At 44.4% G+C, this 14,419-nt stretch overlaps 1 protein-coding gene and 1 non-coding gene across 2 annotated transcripts; one reads left to right on the forward strand and one right to left on the reverse strand.

Annotated features, from left to right (window-relative positions):
- Window positions 1–538: 538 nt before the first annotated feature.
- ACTR10 (actin related protein 10) lies at window positions 539–11,715 on the forward strand. Its single transcript, XM_041476993.1, has 13 exons — window positions 539–707; window positions 2,199–2,271; window positions 2,798–2,880; window positions 3,792–3,900; window positions 5,673–5,780; window positions 5,967–6,034; window positions 6,329–6,408; window positions 7,393–7,428; window positions 8,712–8,791; window positions 8,884–8,957; window positions 9,779–9,860; window positions 10,475–10,676; window positions 11,243–11,715. The coding sequence occupies exons 1-13, from the start codon at window positions 631–633 to the stop codon at window positions 11,422–11,424; spliced, it is 1,254 nt and encodes a 417-aa protein (XP_041332927.1). The 5' UTR covers window positions 539–630; the 3' UTR covers window positions 11,425–11,715.
- A 2,554-nt stretch (window positions 11,716–14,269) lies between these two features.
- On the reverse strand, window positions 14,270–14,342 carry TRNAK-CUU. The gene has a single exon. It is a non-coding gene; the product is annotated as a tRNA-Lys (tRNA).
- Between the last annotated feature and the right edge of the window lie 77 nt (window positions 14,343–14,419).

Below are 14,419 nucleotides of genomic sequence, written 5' to 3' on the forward strand. Positions count from 1 at the left end.
TCTTCTGATAATGAAGCAATAAATTCTCTTTCTTTGAAAGATTTAGGTGTCCTGTGGCTGCTATCTGGTCCTTTCTTTAAAAAAATATCCCACATACATAGTTTCTATTTTAACATTATGTTATAACCTAAAACTATATTTAACTCACTACTTAAGATAATTAATACAGCATAACTTTCTAACATAACACATATAATATTCATTTTAATATTTGCAAAAAGCCAGTCATAAAATACACATTTTCCACAGCTCCCATCTTCACTCCCAACCTCCACACTCCTGGAGCAGCGGAGTGATGTGGCTTTTTTCGTCCCTGAGTTGTTTTATTTCTGCTCAAGAGGAAGGATGCTGTACCCTGAGGGTATTGTGCATTTAACCTCATAGAAGTGGCTTTTTGCATTAAATGTGGCTGTTTCTGTGTCAGCAATGGCAGCAGGACCAGGGCAGTGCCCGTCCCTCTGTGCTGCCATTGCTGAGGGACCTCCCGGGGCGGACAGGCGCGGCGAGCAGCCCGGCGCGCGGGCAGCAGGAAAGGCCCGCGTAGCGGCGGCTGAGGGAGGTGGAGCGGGAGGGAAACGGGGAAGGGAACGGGAGAAAGGAGAAGGGAGAGGGGGAGGAAGGGAGGCCGCGATGCCGCTGTACGAAGGGCTCGGCAGCGGCGGGGAGAAAACCGCCGTGGTGATCGACCTGGGACAGGCCTTCACCAAGTGAGTGCTCCGCGCTGCGGTCGGGATTTGGGGGTGTCCGGTCTGGAGAAGGGGAAGGTGCAGGGAGACCTCAGAGCCCCTTCCAGTGCTTAAAGGGGCTCCAGGAAAGCTGGGAAGGGATTTTGGACAAGGGGCTGGAGTGACAGGACATTGGGGAATGGCTTCACACTGCGAGAGGACAAGCTTAGATGGGATATTGGAAAAAAAATCTTCCCTGTGAGGGTGGGAGGCCCTGGCACAGGGTGCCCAGAGAAGCTGTGGCTGCCCCTGGATCCCTGGAAGTGCTCCAGGACCAGGCTGGACAGGACTTGGAGCACCCTGGGACAGTGGAAGGTGTCCCTGCCCATGGCAGGGGGTGGAATGAGGTGGTTTTTAAGTCCCCATCCCATCCCAACAATTATTCCAATAATAATTATGTGAGGTTTTCCCCTTAATGTGTTGAGGATTTCCCCTTTCTGTGTTGTGTGGTGTGGAGCTGGTAATGAACAGCCTACGTTTTTAATCTTATGGTTTAGATTAAAACAAGATTTAGCTCGAGTGCTGAAGCAGGAATGCTCACTGATTTTTTAGTATTTCACCTCGTGGGCCAAAAGCTTTGTTACCTGGGAATGGGAGGATTTTACAGAGCCTTCATGGATGGGGACAAGTGATTCTCATGGGTGGCTTTTGTGGATTCACACTGACAGCTTTTCCCAAGTTTGTGGTGTTTGTGAACTTTTATTCCTTGGGCATTGCTTATCCAATAAAACCCTCTTTTGGAAATGCTTTCTCCCTGAATAGTGTGTTTTAAAGATCTGTTTCCAGCCTTCATTCTGATAGAAGTAATAGCAGTTGAATTGTATGCGAAATGTTTGTTCTGTTCCAAATAAGGCTGAAATTAGCTGAAAGTTCAAGGAAAACTGCCTGTACACACTGGGACTGCACAAGCATCTGTTTGAGACAAAAGAAGAAAATTCTGAATTGTGGCTGTTTCAAGATTTTTTTTTCTGAAATGATGCAACATGTTGACAGTTGCCAAGTATCAGAATCAAGCATTAATTGACTTTTTGCATTAAAAGTGCTCTAAGTCCAGCAGCTTTACAGAAAACTGTAGTTTTCCTCAGAGATTTGTAGTTTCTGGGAGTGATGGGTAAAACAAATATCAGGCACTGAGACTAAAATAAACCTTGAATTCATTTTGCTTTTCATTTCCTTTCTTCAGTCCATGGTTCTTGTGTGTTTGAGGAAGGCCAGGTGGGTTTCTGAAAAGTTTGGTTTGGGGTTGCTGCTGTTTTTTATCCTTTTGTTGAGGGAGTCAATAAAAAAATACACAAAACCTTTATCTTTTAGTCCATCTTTAAATTTATCTCCAAGTGGCTGGATAGGAAAACTGCATGCAAAATGCCTCTCTGCAGTAAGAGAATTCCCTAATTCATTACTCTGTGATGGTCCCTGGGCCCAGGGGCTCAAGTGGTGACTTCAAATAATCAGGTTTGTAACATTTTCTTTCAGGTGTGGGTTTGCAGGAGAAACAGGACCAAGATGCATCATCCCCAGTGAGATCAAGAAACCTGATGTCTCAAAGGTGAGCTGTTTTTATGCTGTTTGGTGTGTTATGGCATGGAAAGAATTTGCTTTTTCTGTCCATCACAAGCCATTTTTCACTGCCTGAATAAAATATTCTGAAATACTATTATATTTTTCATTATTTTAACTGCTGCTATTAAAAACTGTGGGTAGGTGCAGGTAAGTGTGATGCCAATGCTCAGCCCCCATGGAGCTTGTGTTTTGAGGCATTTAGTGAGAAATTGCTTTGCCTAGTTATGCTTTTTTCTTTTCATTTAGTAGAGGTTGGAAAGCTAATTCTAAGTTGCCTGTATGAAAAATTAGCATTAATTAAGTGTGGAATTCAGCTAGAGGGTGGGTTTATGTGGTGTTTTAAGGACAAAGAGCAAATCAGACAGGAGTGAGTGTTTATATATAATGTCAGATTAAATATATATTATGTATGTATTTATATATTTCTTTATATATCATATGTATATATATATACATATATAAATAATCACTGCCCAGCATTTGAGCTGACTGTGGGTATTTTCCCTTCCCAGCCTGTCAAGGTGGTTCAGTACAACATCAATACAGAGGAGCTGTATTCCTACCTGAAGGAATTTATCCACATGCTGTATTTCAGGTAAGAGACTCCTCTCAGGTATCCAGGCCTTCCCTGAGCACTTCCAGGGCTGTGAGCAGGGCATGGACACTGCCTGGTTAGATAAGAAAACTGAGATAAGGCTTTGCAAGGGGCAGCTTGGGGGGGTTGTTGCTGGTGGTGCTGAGATCCAGCTTATCTTACAGAGAGTTCCTGTCCTGCAGCAGCAGTTGCTCTGTAAAAGCAGAAGGTGTTTGATGAATTTCCTTTCAGCTGAGGGATTTCTAAAGGGCCTGAGAAGGGGAAGGCATTACCTCAGGAGATGCATTGATTTTGGTGGGGCTGAAGCTCCTGCAGTGCAGAACTCCCTCCACAGTGGCTTGGAAGGAGGAATCTTTACCTGTGGAATGTTTTTACCTCAGCAGTATATCCCTTTATTCTGTTTTTATTACCCTTAGAGAATAATGAAATTGGGCTTGGTCTTTTCTCTTTGCTTCCAATCCGTATTTTTACACAGTGAAAGCCATCACAGGAAACCAGGATTTCTCAGATCTGCCTCAGATCTGCTGTGGGCTGGGTTGTTTTCTTCTCCTGTCCTGGGCCACCACTTTGCAATTGAAATCAGGACAATTTCATCCTTTTCCACTGAAATCAGAGCATCTGAGTATCAGAGTATCATCATTCTTATGTGCTTTGTGACACTGGACAAGTCATTGGTTACTTGTTTTTGTATTACTTTATATTAATTTAGAAATGTATAATGAATTTCCTGACTTTTAGGAAAGCATTGGGGTTTTTAAATTTGTGAAAATCTTTGGGGTCTGCTGTAGCAAATGCTATCTAAATGCAAATCTTCAGGATTTTTGAGGAAAATGGAATATGATTGTAGGATAGTTCTCATAATATCTGCTTAAACTTGCCAGTTTTATTTTGCACTTCTTGTCTTTTTTTAGGCATCTGCTGGTGAATCCCAGGGACCGGCGTGTTGTGATCATAGAGTCAGTCCTGTGCCCCTCACACTTCAGGGACACCCTCACCAGGGTCCTTTTCAAGCATTTTGAGGTAAGTGTTTGACAGAAACGTGTATGTTTGCTCCACTTGCCAGGAAGAATTTTGCTTACAGTCAGTACCAGATATGGGGGAAAAAAAATTAGAAGTAGTGGCAAAAGAGAGAGAGGCATAAAGAAGGAAAATCTGATGGTGGTGTGGGGAAGTAGGACATGAAAGTTGGATGAAAGACCATTTTTGTTGCATTCTGACTCTTCATGAGGCCACAAAGCAGCAGCAGTTAACAAGGATCTGCAAGGTTTCCGTGGCTTGTAGATAATACAGCTCACAGTGCACTGTCCCAGACAGATCCAATAATCCCCACTGAGCACTGCCTGGAGCCAGGATTTATATTTAAACACTTCTTAGTGCCCTGTCAGCAAGTCTCCTGATTTCTGCCACAGTCAATATCTGCCTAGCACACAGCTGTGCTCAGTTAGAGAAGAACTTACCTGAAATCAAATATCTGCTCTGCCTAATCAGTCCTTTTGAAGAAAAGTTGTGGAGAAAAAAACCCTGTGGCTACCCCATCCCTGGAAGTGTCCAAGGCCAGGCTGGATGGGGCTTTGAACAGTCTGGGATGGTGGAAGGTGTCCCTGCCCATGGCATGGAGTTGGAACTGGATGATCCTTAAGGTTCCATCCCCTCCAACCAGTCAAGGATTCTGTGAAAAGTCTGAACCTAATTCTTGCTCAGTTGTAACATGAACGTTTTAGAAGGTGACTCCATGCTTCTTCAGTTCAGCCAGAAGAAAGTTTAAGGTTTTTCTATAAAAACTAGTGAAACCAGTTTGACTGCAGTACTTCTTCACTGTCCTTCCACAGCACAGTTGACCAACTAAGCTCAAACTCCTGCATAATTCTTTCTTACTATTGGTAAAAATTTCTGATGACTTCAGTTTGCTGAAAGATTTGAGCTGGTTTTTTGAAGTTTTTTTCCTAATCACTTTTGCTGCAATAAAGTGTCTCAGCTAAAGCACATCCCATGCAAAAGGGTTTGAAAATGGCTCATGTATGCAGTCATATTTTGATGGAGAGACTTTGTAACATGTTAAGAAGCCAGTTAGTACTGATAGAAATTTAATTCTCTCTGGTTTCTATTTTTCTACTTGGTGCAAAGAGTGGTTTATTAATACAGGGTAAATGTTTTACCTTCTGGCTTTGGGTTAAGGGTCAGTATGATTCCTGTAAGTGCAGGATTTATTGAAGTTTCTCATTTAATTCACACTTCAAAGTGTTCTTTTAATGGAACTGTTGCTTTCTAGGAAACTTGATTTATGGAATTCTGGGAGAAGAAAGTCATTCTCATGTAATTTCAACTTGAGTTTCCACATTGTTTTTGTGAGAGTGTTTCAAACAGCCTCTTCTGTTTGGGTGCAGCAGTGTTTGTCATAAGCACACTTTTATGGATTTTCTAGCTCTTTTATTCACATCTTCAAGTTTTTACAGCTTTTGAAGTAGCTTTACTTCAGCTTCTTTCATTTTTTTCAATAACAATAAGAAACTGGACCTGAGTTTTATAGCTCACAACACTTGATTTTCTTACAAACCCATTCCAACATCCATCATTACTGAAGTACCTGGTGTGCACCACAAAGAAGATGGACACAGAATTTGGAATCCTGTTTTATTTTGTTCATTAGATTAGTACTGGAATAATTCAAGATACAGTTGTTTGGGTTTTGCTTTTAAAATGCCATTCAGGGAAGGCATCAGTGCTTTGTTTCTTTTTTGGGTTTTTTTTGTTTTTTTCCCCTTCTGCCAACTTTGCTTTTGGTTTCTGTGTAGGTACCTTCTGTTTTGTTTGCTCCAAGTCACCTGATGTCTCTCCTGACACTGGGGATCAACTCTGCCATGGTGCTGGACTGTGGATATGCAGAAAGCTTGGTGCTGCCTGTATCCTTCCATTTTCAGTGGGGGCTGTCATGAAAAATAAGGTTTGGGTTTTTTTACTAGAAATTAATTTTGGACAAAAGCAGTTAGAAGGTGGCTGATGCAAGGGATTGTAGAAGGGAAAAGGCATTTAATTCCAGCAGACTGAAAACTAATGAAAAAGAGGAGAATTTCCTGATCTTCCTGTAGATCTATGAGGGAATTCCAATCCTGAGTTGCTGGGGTTCCCTTCCCCTGGGAGGAAAGGCCATCCACAAGTAAGTTCATAGTTATCCATTCCAGGTTACAAATGATTTATTTGTGAAAGTTCCTCTTTGACCATGAGCAAAAATTCCTCTTCTAAATCTTAACTTGCTGTAGCATCATCCAATTTTTAGAGTTAAAACTCTGCAGCTGTTGCTGATGTGGTAAAAACTGTGGGAATGGGGTCTCCTTAGGTTTATATTTAGAAGGATGTAACTGCAAGGAATTAATCCTGTTCCTGGAGTATAGTCCAGAGAGGCAGGCTGGGCTCATGACATCTTTCCCCACCCTCCTGTGCTCTGTTTTAGGGAGCTGGAGTATCAGCTCTTGGAGCAGTGCACGGTGGATACAGGACTGGCCAAAGGACAAAGCCTTCCCTCCGTGATGGGTGAGGACTGGGATGGGGCATCTGTGCTGGGAACTGCTCTGGGGAAAGGGTGTTCATCCTAACAGAGAATAAAATGGCTTCAGGATTCACTGTGTCTGGTGTGGCCTGCCTGCATCAATTCTTTCTTGGCATCCTGGCCTGGATCAGGAGCAGTGTGGCCAGCAGGAGCAGGAGGTCATTGTTCCCCTGTGCTCAGCACTGCTGTGCCCACACCTCGAGTGCTGTGCCCAGCTCTGGGCCTCAGTTTGGGAAGGACATTGGGACACTGCAGCATGTCCAGAGGAGGCAGCAAGGCTGGAGAGGGGCTGGGAACACAAACCCTGAGAGGAACCCCTGAGGGAGCTGGGGGTGCTCAGCCTGGAGAAAAGGAGACTCAGGGGTGCCCTCATCACTCTGCACAGCTCCTGAGAGGTGCCTGTGCTCAGCTGGGGCTGGGCTCTGTCTCCAGGCAGCACTGACAGAACCAGAGGACACAGCCTCCAGCTGCACCAAGGGAAATACAGGTTGGATATCAGGAAAAGGTTTTTTACAGAAAGGGTGATAAAGTTCTGGAATGGCTGCCTGGGGAGGTGGTGCAGTCACCATCCCTGGGTCTGTTTAACAAAGCCTGGATGTGGCACTGGGGGCCAGGGCTGAGTTGAGCTGTTGGGGCTGGGTTGGACTCGATGATCCTGAAGGTCTCTTCCAGCCCAGTGATTCTGTAATTTCACAAGTGTATTATTTTTATGATAAGCCTCTTCTCATAGCAGTTTTCAGTAAAGGCTGAGATAAAAGTTCTATAGTAATTTTTCAGTCTGTTTTGAGCAAAGACACTTATTTCTGTTCTTAATATCTTTTCTGCTTTGAAAATCTTTGAAAGCTGCTGTCAGAGTGAAAGTCTAATATATTAAATTTAATTCAAATTTAGAGCAAAAGTTATTTTTAAGTAGGAAGATAATTTAAGAATAAAACTAAGTTGTTTTTTGGTTTTTTTTTTTATTTCAGGCTCAGTCCCAGAAGACATAGTAGAGGATATAAAAGGTAAATTTGTTTGCTTTGTGTAACTCCAGTGTATGAAATTGTGAAGTGGAGTGTGATAATAACAAGTGTGCAATATTTTACATTTAGGAATTAAAAATATTTTACATTTAGGAATTTATTTCTCTTCTCTGATGTATTTATTACCTCTTGGATGAGCTTGTTGTTCCTCTTTGAAAGCAAAACCAAAACCAGGTTTTGAATTCCTCTTTCACTTTAACCCCTGTGTTGCTGAGTTGCAACTTTTAGATGTATTTAGTAGGTGGGCAGAGAAAGAGGATTGCACTGTTGTGTAGTCTATAGATTAACTAGAAAGGCTCAGTTTGCTTTAAGTCAATTAAAAAAAAAAGTGTTTATGAAAGATATTTTAGTATGTTAAGGTAGGCAAGAGGAGACAAGAACTACATTTACTACCCCAGAAAAAGCAAGAGTCTTTCTTTGGGCAGAACTTGGTTGAATTCCTATGTGACTGTTACATGTACAACAGATAGAAAAAGGTGTTTTCCTAGGAAACAGTAACTAGTATGTATCCTTTGGGTCAAATTAGGAAGAAACCCTTCAGTCAAATGCAAAATAAGTGCAGCTGGTGCTTTATGAAATGAAAGTTGCTTTTCTGATTCCTGGGCTTTCCCACCTTTTCTGATGAGTTGTGTTTTCTATGCAGTCTTTTGGAACCAGGGACCCCAGGCTAGGGATGAAATTGTTGCTGTCTGTGTGTTGAAGGGCTGTTTCTTTGTGACAGCAGTTTATGGGGAAGATGCTCACCTGTGCCAAATACAAATAATTAAGTGTATAAGAACAGTAGCAGCTGGGATACAAATGGGACTGTGCCTTTGTCAGAAAAACCCTCTGGAATTCTCAGGGTGTTGAAGAGTTGAAGTAAGGAAAATGTTGCATGGTAGGAGCTTGCTTAGGAAATGAGCAGTGCCTCATTTGAAGCTGTGGTGCAAAGCCTGCAGTGAAGGCAGGATACAACCCCTGGCACCTTGAGGCACCATTAGGAGGATTCTGGCTTTAAATCTTGTGTGGTTTGTGTGAGAAGGGACAGGCAGGATTTCCAACATAATTTTAGGGTCAGCTTTGTTTAACTTGTGATTTAGAGAGCATCTGAACTCTGCTGGAGAGTGGAGACTGCTTCTCTTTGCATTTATTTGATAATACCTTGGACCAGCAAGTGCCTGGAGTGTGTGTTCATCTCTAAATTAAGAAAATGACTGTTTTTGGTGGTGATGAAAGGATCCACCCAGGCCTCACCTGTGCCCCTCTGTTCCTTCCCCTCTGCACAGTCCGCACTTGCTTTGTGAGTGATCTCCAGCGGGGGCTGAAAATCCAGGCAGCCAAGTTCAACATTGATGGCAGTGCTGAGGTGAGTGGAGGATGCAGCTCTTCCTGCTCTTTTGAGGTGGCTGCAGCCTTTCTGGGCTCTAAGTAATGATACAAGTCTGCTTTTGTTTCCAGCGTCCCTCACCGCCTCCAGACGTGGACTATCCCTTGGATGGAGAAAAGATTCTCCATGTAGTTGGCCCCATCAGGTGAGAAATGCCATGGCAAAGTATTTGTCATTACAGTGATATATTTCAACTCTAAAAGCACATAAATTTTCATAAAATTGGATTTTAATGAGACACTTGCATATGCTTTTAATGCTTCTAAAATGAAAGCTGTGTGCTGGGCACAGTGCAAATCCATCGTGGAAGGGGGTGGCTTCTCCACAGCCCCAAGAGGAAGACGAGAGCAGAGAGGTTGGAGGGATGGGGGAAGAGAAATGAGTGTCAAAGCCTGATAATAGGACAGGTTTAGTGATGTGAACAGGGCATTTGAACCTGGACAAAAGGAGGCTCAGAGGAGACCTCACTCTGCAGCTCTGCCAGGAGGATGCAGCCAGGTGGGGATTGGGCTCTGCTCCCAGGGAACAAGAGACAGGACACAAGTAAAGGGCCTCAGGTTGACTTGGGGAGCTTTAGATGGGGTTTTAGGGAGAATGTCTTCACTGACAGGTTTGTAAAGCACTGGAACAGACTGCCCAGGGCAGTGGTGGAGTCACCATCCCTGGAAGTGTTGAAAACACGTGTGGATGTGGCACTTGGGGATGTGGTTTAGGGGTGAACAAGGTGCTGATGCTGGCTTGAGAGCTGAATGTGATGACCTTAAGGGTCTTTTCCAAGGATTCCATGACTGTCCCAAGGAGTCCATGATTGTCCCCTCCCTGCTGGCCCTGCTGGGTGCATGGGCTATGTGACAGGAGTGACAAAGTGTTGGCAGCAGAGGGCTGGAGTTATCTCCAGCTCTGCTGTGCCTGAGTTCAGCTCAGTGTGTTCTGCTCATTAACACTCACTTCCTCTGTGTGCCACAGAGACTCCGTGGTGGAAATCCTCTTTGAGCAGGATAATGAGGAGACATCTGTTGCCACTTTGATCTTGGATTCACTGGTTCAGGTATTTTTATATTAGAAACAGTTTAGGGAAAGCCTCCAGCCTTAGACAACCTGTAGTTAAAAATGACTCAAGACTTTGAGTCCTGCAGGCTGCTGGTTTACCTGTGCTAGAATAAAATTAATTTGGACATCTTTATTGCAGGCAGTATATTAAATTTATTGCAGAATTTTTTCTAGGCGTATACAAATGCTTCACTTCTTATTATATTTAGGAAAAAAAATGCATTAGAAAACCACTATAAATGGAAATTTTCATTATGTGGTGGTGTATATATGTTAATTAAAGTTGGCTCCCTGTAGCTATTGATGACATTTAAATAAGTTTGCTGAGATGCAATTTATTGGAGAGCCATGGACTTGGCTGATATGACAAACATTTCAATTAGAATTCTTTATGAAAACAAATTGTTCAAGAAGTTCTGTGCCTGGAGCCTTCACCTTTGCACCTCCAGGCATTTCCCTTGCATTTCTCTCGTTATGTTGGTTATTTTCCAGCTAAATATGAGAAGCAATTGAAGGGCATAGAAATGGACTGACTTTCTAAGAGACCTTTGAATGGCTTCAAGCTCAGGCATTGATTTATTTTGGGTTTTTTGGTGTCCCTGTTTGCATTAGTGCCCCATAGACACCAGGAAGCAGCTGGCAGAGAACCTGGTGGTGATCGGGGGCACTGCCATGCTGCCGGGCTTCCTGCACAGGCTCATGGCTGAGATCAGACACCTGGTGGAGAAACCCAAGTACAAGGAAGCTCTTGCCACTAAAACCTTCAGGATTCACACTCCCCCTGCCAAATCCAACTGCGTGGCCTGGCTGGGAGGTAAGAATGGGAACTACTGGGAAGCAGGGGTAAAAAAAAACCTTCCAAGTGGGATTTGTGGTGAATAAAACCTTTTATTCTTAGGGTTAGCAAACCAGAACAATTTCTGTGCACCAAATTCTGTGATGCTTTTATTCACTGGCCAGCTGCTGTGGGCTGAATCTTCTCACAGCTGGAGTGAATTTGGTGGAGAGAAATTGCATAGAACACAATGGGGTTTACAGCTGGAGTGAATTTGTGGTGCAGCTTTTTTTGGTGGAGAGAAATTGCATAGAACACAATGAGGTTTGATTGAAGTGCTTCAAATAAAAACTTTGTTGTAAGAAGTGGGTCAACCAGGCCAGGTTTGCAGAGAGCAGATGATTCCTTGTTTTCAGTTACTTTCCAGGGATGTAAATGGAAGCAGTTTGGGACTAGCTGGGCTACTGACAAGGAAAGCAGCAATGTCCACTCATCCCTTTAAATTTAGGGGCAGAGCTAAAAGATCCCAGTTGAGACTCTCAGTGGGAAGAAGTAGAAAGAGAAATTCTATGTGGAATTAATTGCAGATTTTTTTTCTTTGGCAGGAGCAATTTTTGGAGCACTCCAGGACATCCTTGGGAGCCGCTCTGTGTCCAAGGAATATTACAGCCAGACTGGCCGCATTCCAGACTGGTGCTGCCTCAACAACCCCCCTCTGGAAATGATGTTTGATGTTGGAAAAGCACCCCCACCATTGATGAAAAGGGCTTTTTCCACAGAGAAATAAGCACTTAAATGCCACAAAGGATTCTGCCCCATTTCAACTGCATCCATGTGCTTTGGGGTTTGGTCTTTGTTCATTAATTTGCGTGTAACACTATTAAATATGAACAGTGTGGATGTTGTCAGGGTGTAGGCACTAACACTATTTAAAACCCTGTCCAGTTATAGTTTACAAACTTAACTCTGGCAGCTCCTCTGCTCTTTTGTCTTGTTTTGGAGAAATTCTGTTCCCTCACGAGCTGTCCCCTACTGAGTTGTTTATTATTTATCTGTATAGTAAATGGCATTGCTGAGAGACTTTGGTTTAAGATATTTTCATTTTAAGCATGTTGAGAAGAATGAACAGCACTAGGGAAACATCTGTGGGAGTTTTTAGTGCCAAATTCTGTATTAAAATATTCCACCTTTGAGTCACATGTGAAGAAATGGTTTGGGGCTGTTTAGCAAAGGTAGTGGAACATTATTTCCCGTGTTGTAAGAGTTTTAGCAGAGAGCTCTTCTGCCTGTAATCCTCTTATCATGCTGAGCTAAAACCTCTCCCTATGTCTCCTCCAAGAAAGATTTCAACGGTGTAAGATTATAAATAATTATAAATTAATTATGAACAGGTTTGAGGTCAAACTTGACTCAGTGGCTACATGGTAACTGCTGGTATCTGCTGGTTACTGAGCTGTAAATCCTACCCTGAGGAACAATTTTTTGTCTCAAATTTGGGAAGATAAATATAACATTTTTTGGGGTGGTGAAGTCTTTTATTGGCACAAACGTGCTTTTTGTGACAGATCTCCCTGTGCTGCCTGCTGCCCACCTGCTGTGTGCCTGAAGCACGACTCTGCAAGTCAAACAGATATTTAAAGAAATCCTCTTCTGGTGAACCCTGGCACAGGCAGTGTGCTACAGCACTTGAGTAACTCCTGCATGGAGTTACTCATTTTTTGTCAGTGTGTTTTACCTTAACAGGTGCTGTTAGTTTTTATAGTTGTGGCATGAGGTTGGTGTTTCAGGGATCATCTCCCGGTGCTGTTCCAGGCTGGATAAACAGAGAGAGTCTCATTGCCAGGCACAGAGAGCCAGGCTCAGGTGTACAGAGCATGCAGCCTGAGCTGTGCTGCTCATTTTCAGTCACAGTCTGGGTAATTTGGGGTGCAGGTTATGTTTTACCTCAGTAAGAGCTGGACCAGAGCTTCCTGAGAGAGGAATTTACCATCAGCACGAGTCCCATGGAGCTGGGAGCTCCTTCCCTGCTCAGTGGGAAGGAGTCAGGAGCTGGAACTCCTACAGAGCCTGTGGTGGTGCAATGATGTCATTTTCCTGAACTGCAGCAGACTGCAGCTGAGGAAATTCAGGATATTCTTAGCCCTTCCTTTTCAGGGGTATTTCTGTGCTGCTCTGTGCACGTACCCTGGGACCTCTCCCGGCGTGTTCTGCCATCTCATCTTCCTTCTGCCCACTCAGATCGCCTCCTGTGGGGTTTCTGCATCACTGAACAGCCTCAGCTGCTTCTGTTTCACACGGCAGGGACAGAATTCCTAACTCCCATTTACTGCTGGGTTAAGTGCAGAGTCCCAGGACCTGCTAAGGCAGATTTTTATTTCATTGAAGGAGTGAGAAACACGCTTAATGGTGTGCCTGGAAAGCCCTCAGAGATCACACCCTGAATGTGTGATGGTGGAGAAATGGCTGGGTTTTCACCCTGACTGTTGTAGTTCTTCTGTCCCTGGCACAGCTGTGGGATCCATGGATCCTCCCAGCAGACAAGTTGGCAGTGTCTGCCTGATTTAGCAGGAAGGACAGGGGCAGACACCAACCCCTGCAGTAATGAGAGGATTTCCCTCTGAGGTTCCTCATTCAGGACTGGATGCCATTCCAGCAGGCTGGTGTTGGCCAATTGCAGACAGCTCCAGGTGAGTCCTGCTGACTGGAGGAGGATTTTGGAATATGCACGAGCCCCTTGTGCTCTGCCTGTGTCCTGCTGCAGCAGCAGGAGCTGCTCCCCGGGAGAAGTGGCTTTGTTTCATTCCCTCATCTCCCTTTTCATGGAATCACATTGTCTCAATTCAGAAGGGACCCCTGAGGCTCATGGAGTGCAGCTCCCTGCTCCTTGCAGGACTACATGAAGTAAATCCTGTGGCTGAGAGCATTATCCAGATGCTCCTTGAGCTCTGGCTGGCTGTGAGCACTTCCCTGGAGAGCCTGTTCAGTGATGGACCAACACAAACCACAGAATCCCGGAATGGTTTGGGTTGGAGGGGACCTTAAACCTTATCCAGTTCCACCACTGCCATAGCAGGGACACCTTCCACTGTCCCAGGTTGCTCCAAGTCCTGTCCAGCCTGGCCTGGAACACTTCCAGGGATGCAGGGGCAGCCCCAGCTTCTCTGGGCACCCTGTGCCAGGGCCTCAGAGCCCTCACAGGGATGAATTTCCTGCTGCCCTAAAACCCCCCAGGTCCCTTCCTGTGAGGCTGCTCTCCTGTAGTTCCTGTGTTTAACCAGGGTGTCCCATTCTAGATGGAGAATCCCACCCTGCCTCTTGTTACATTTCCTATGGCAGGTTCTTGCCCAGCTCTCTGCTTCATCCAGGTGTCTCTGTAATTCCTCTCTGTCTGCGAGGGAGCCCAGAGCTCCTACTTGATTAACATCTGTTTCCTGCATTGTTCATTAAAAAAATAAAATTTCCTAGCAGCTGGTGTTTAGTGGCCACTGCCCAGCTCCTCACAGCTCCAACTTTGCTCTGCACATGTTACTCCTGCACGCAGGTCACTTACAAAAACTGATTTTCTCACTTATTCACCTCCTCAGGAATCGGCGTTTTACTGCCAGGAACCCTTCGAGGGTTCAAAACTAATGCGCCCAACGTGGGGCTCGAACCCACGACCCTGGGATTAAGAGTCCCATGCTCTACCGACTGAGCTAGCCGGGCGCTCTGGTGGTGCTGCCAATTACATACAATTTAACGTAGCTCATGGTTACGTCATCCCGGGAGCGCGGCGCGGCGGC

Source organism: Pyrgilauda ruficollis, unplaced genomic scaffold (assembly GCF_017590135.1).
Source record: "Pyrgilauda ruficollis isolate IOZ18807 unplaced genomic scaffold, ASM1759013v1 scaffold110, whole genome shotgun sequence".
In the NCBI taxonomy this organism is placed as follows: Eukaryota; Metazoa; Chordata; class Aves; order Passeriformes; family Passeridae; genus Pyrgilauda; species Pyrgilauda ruficollis.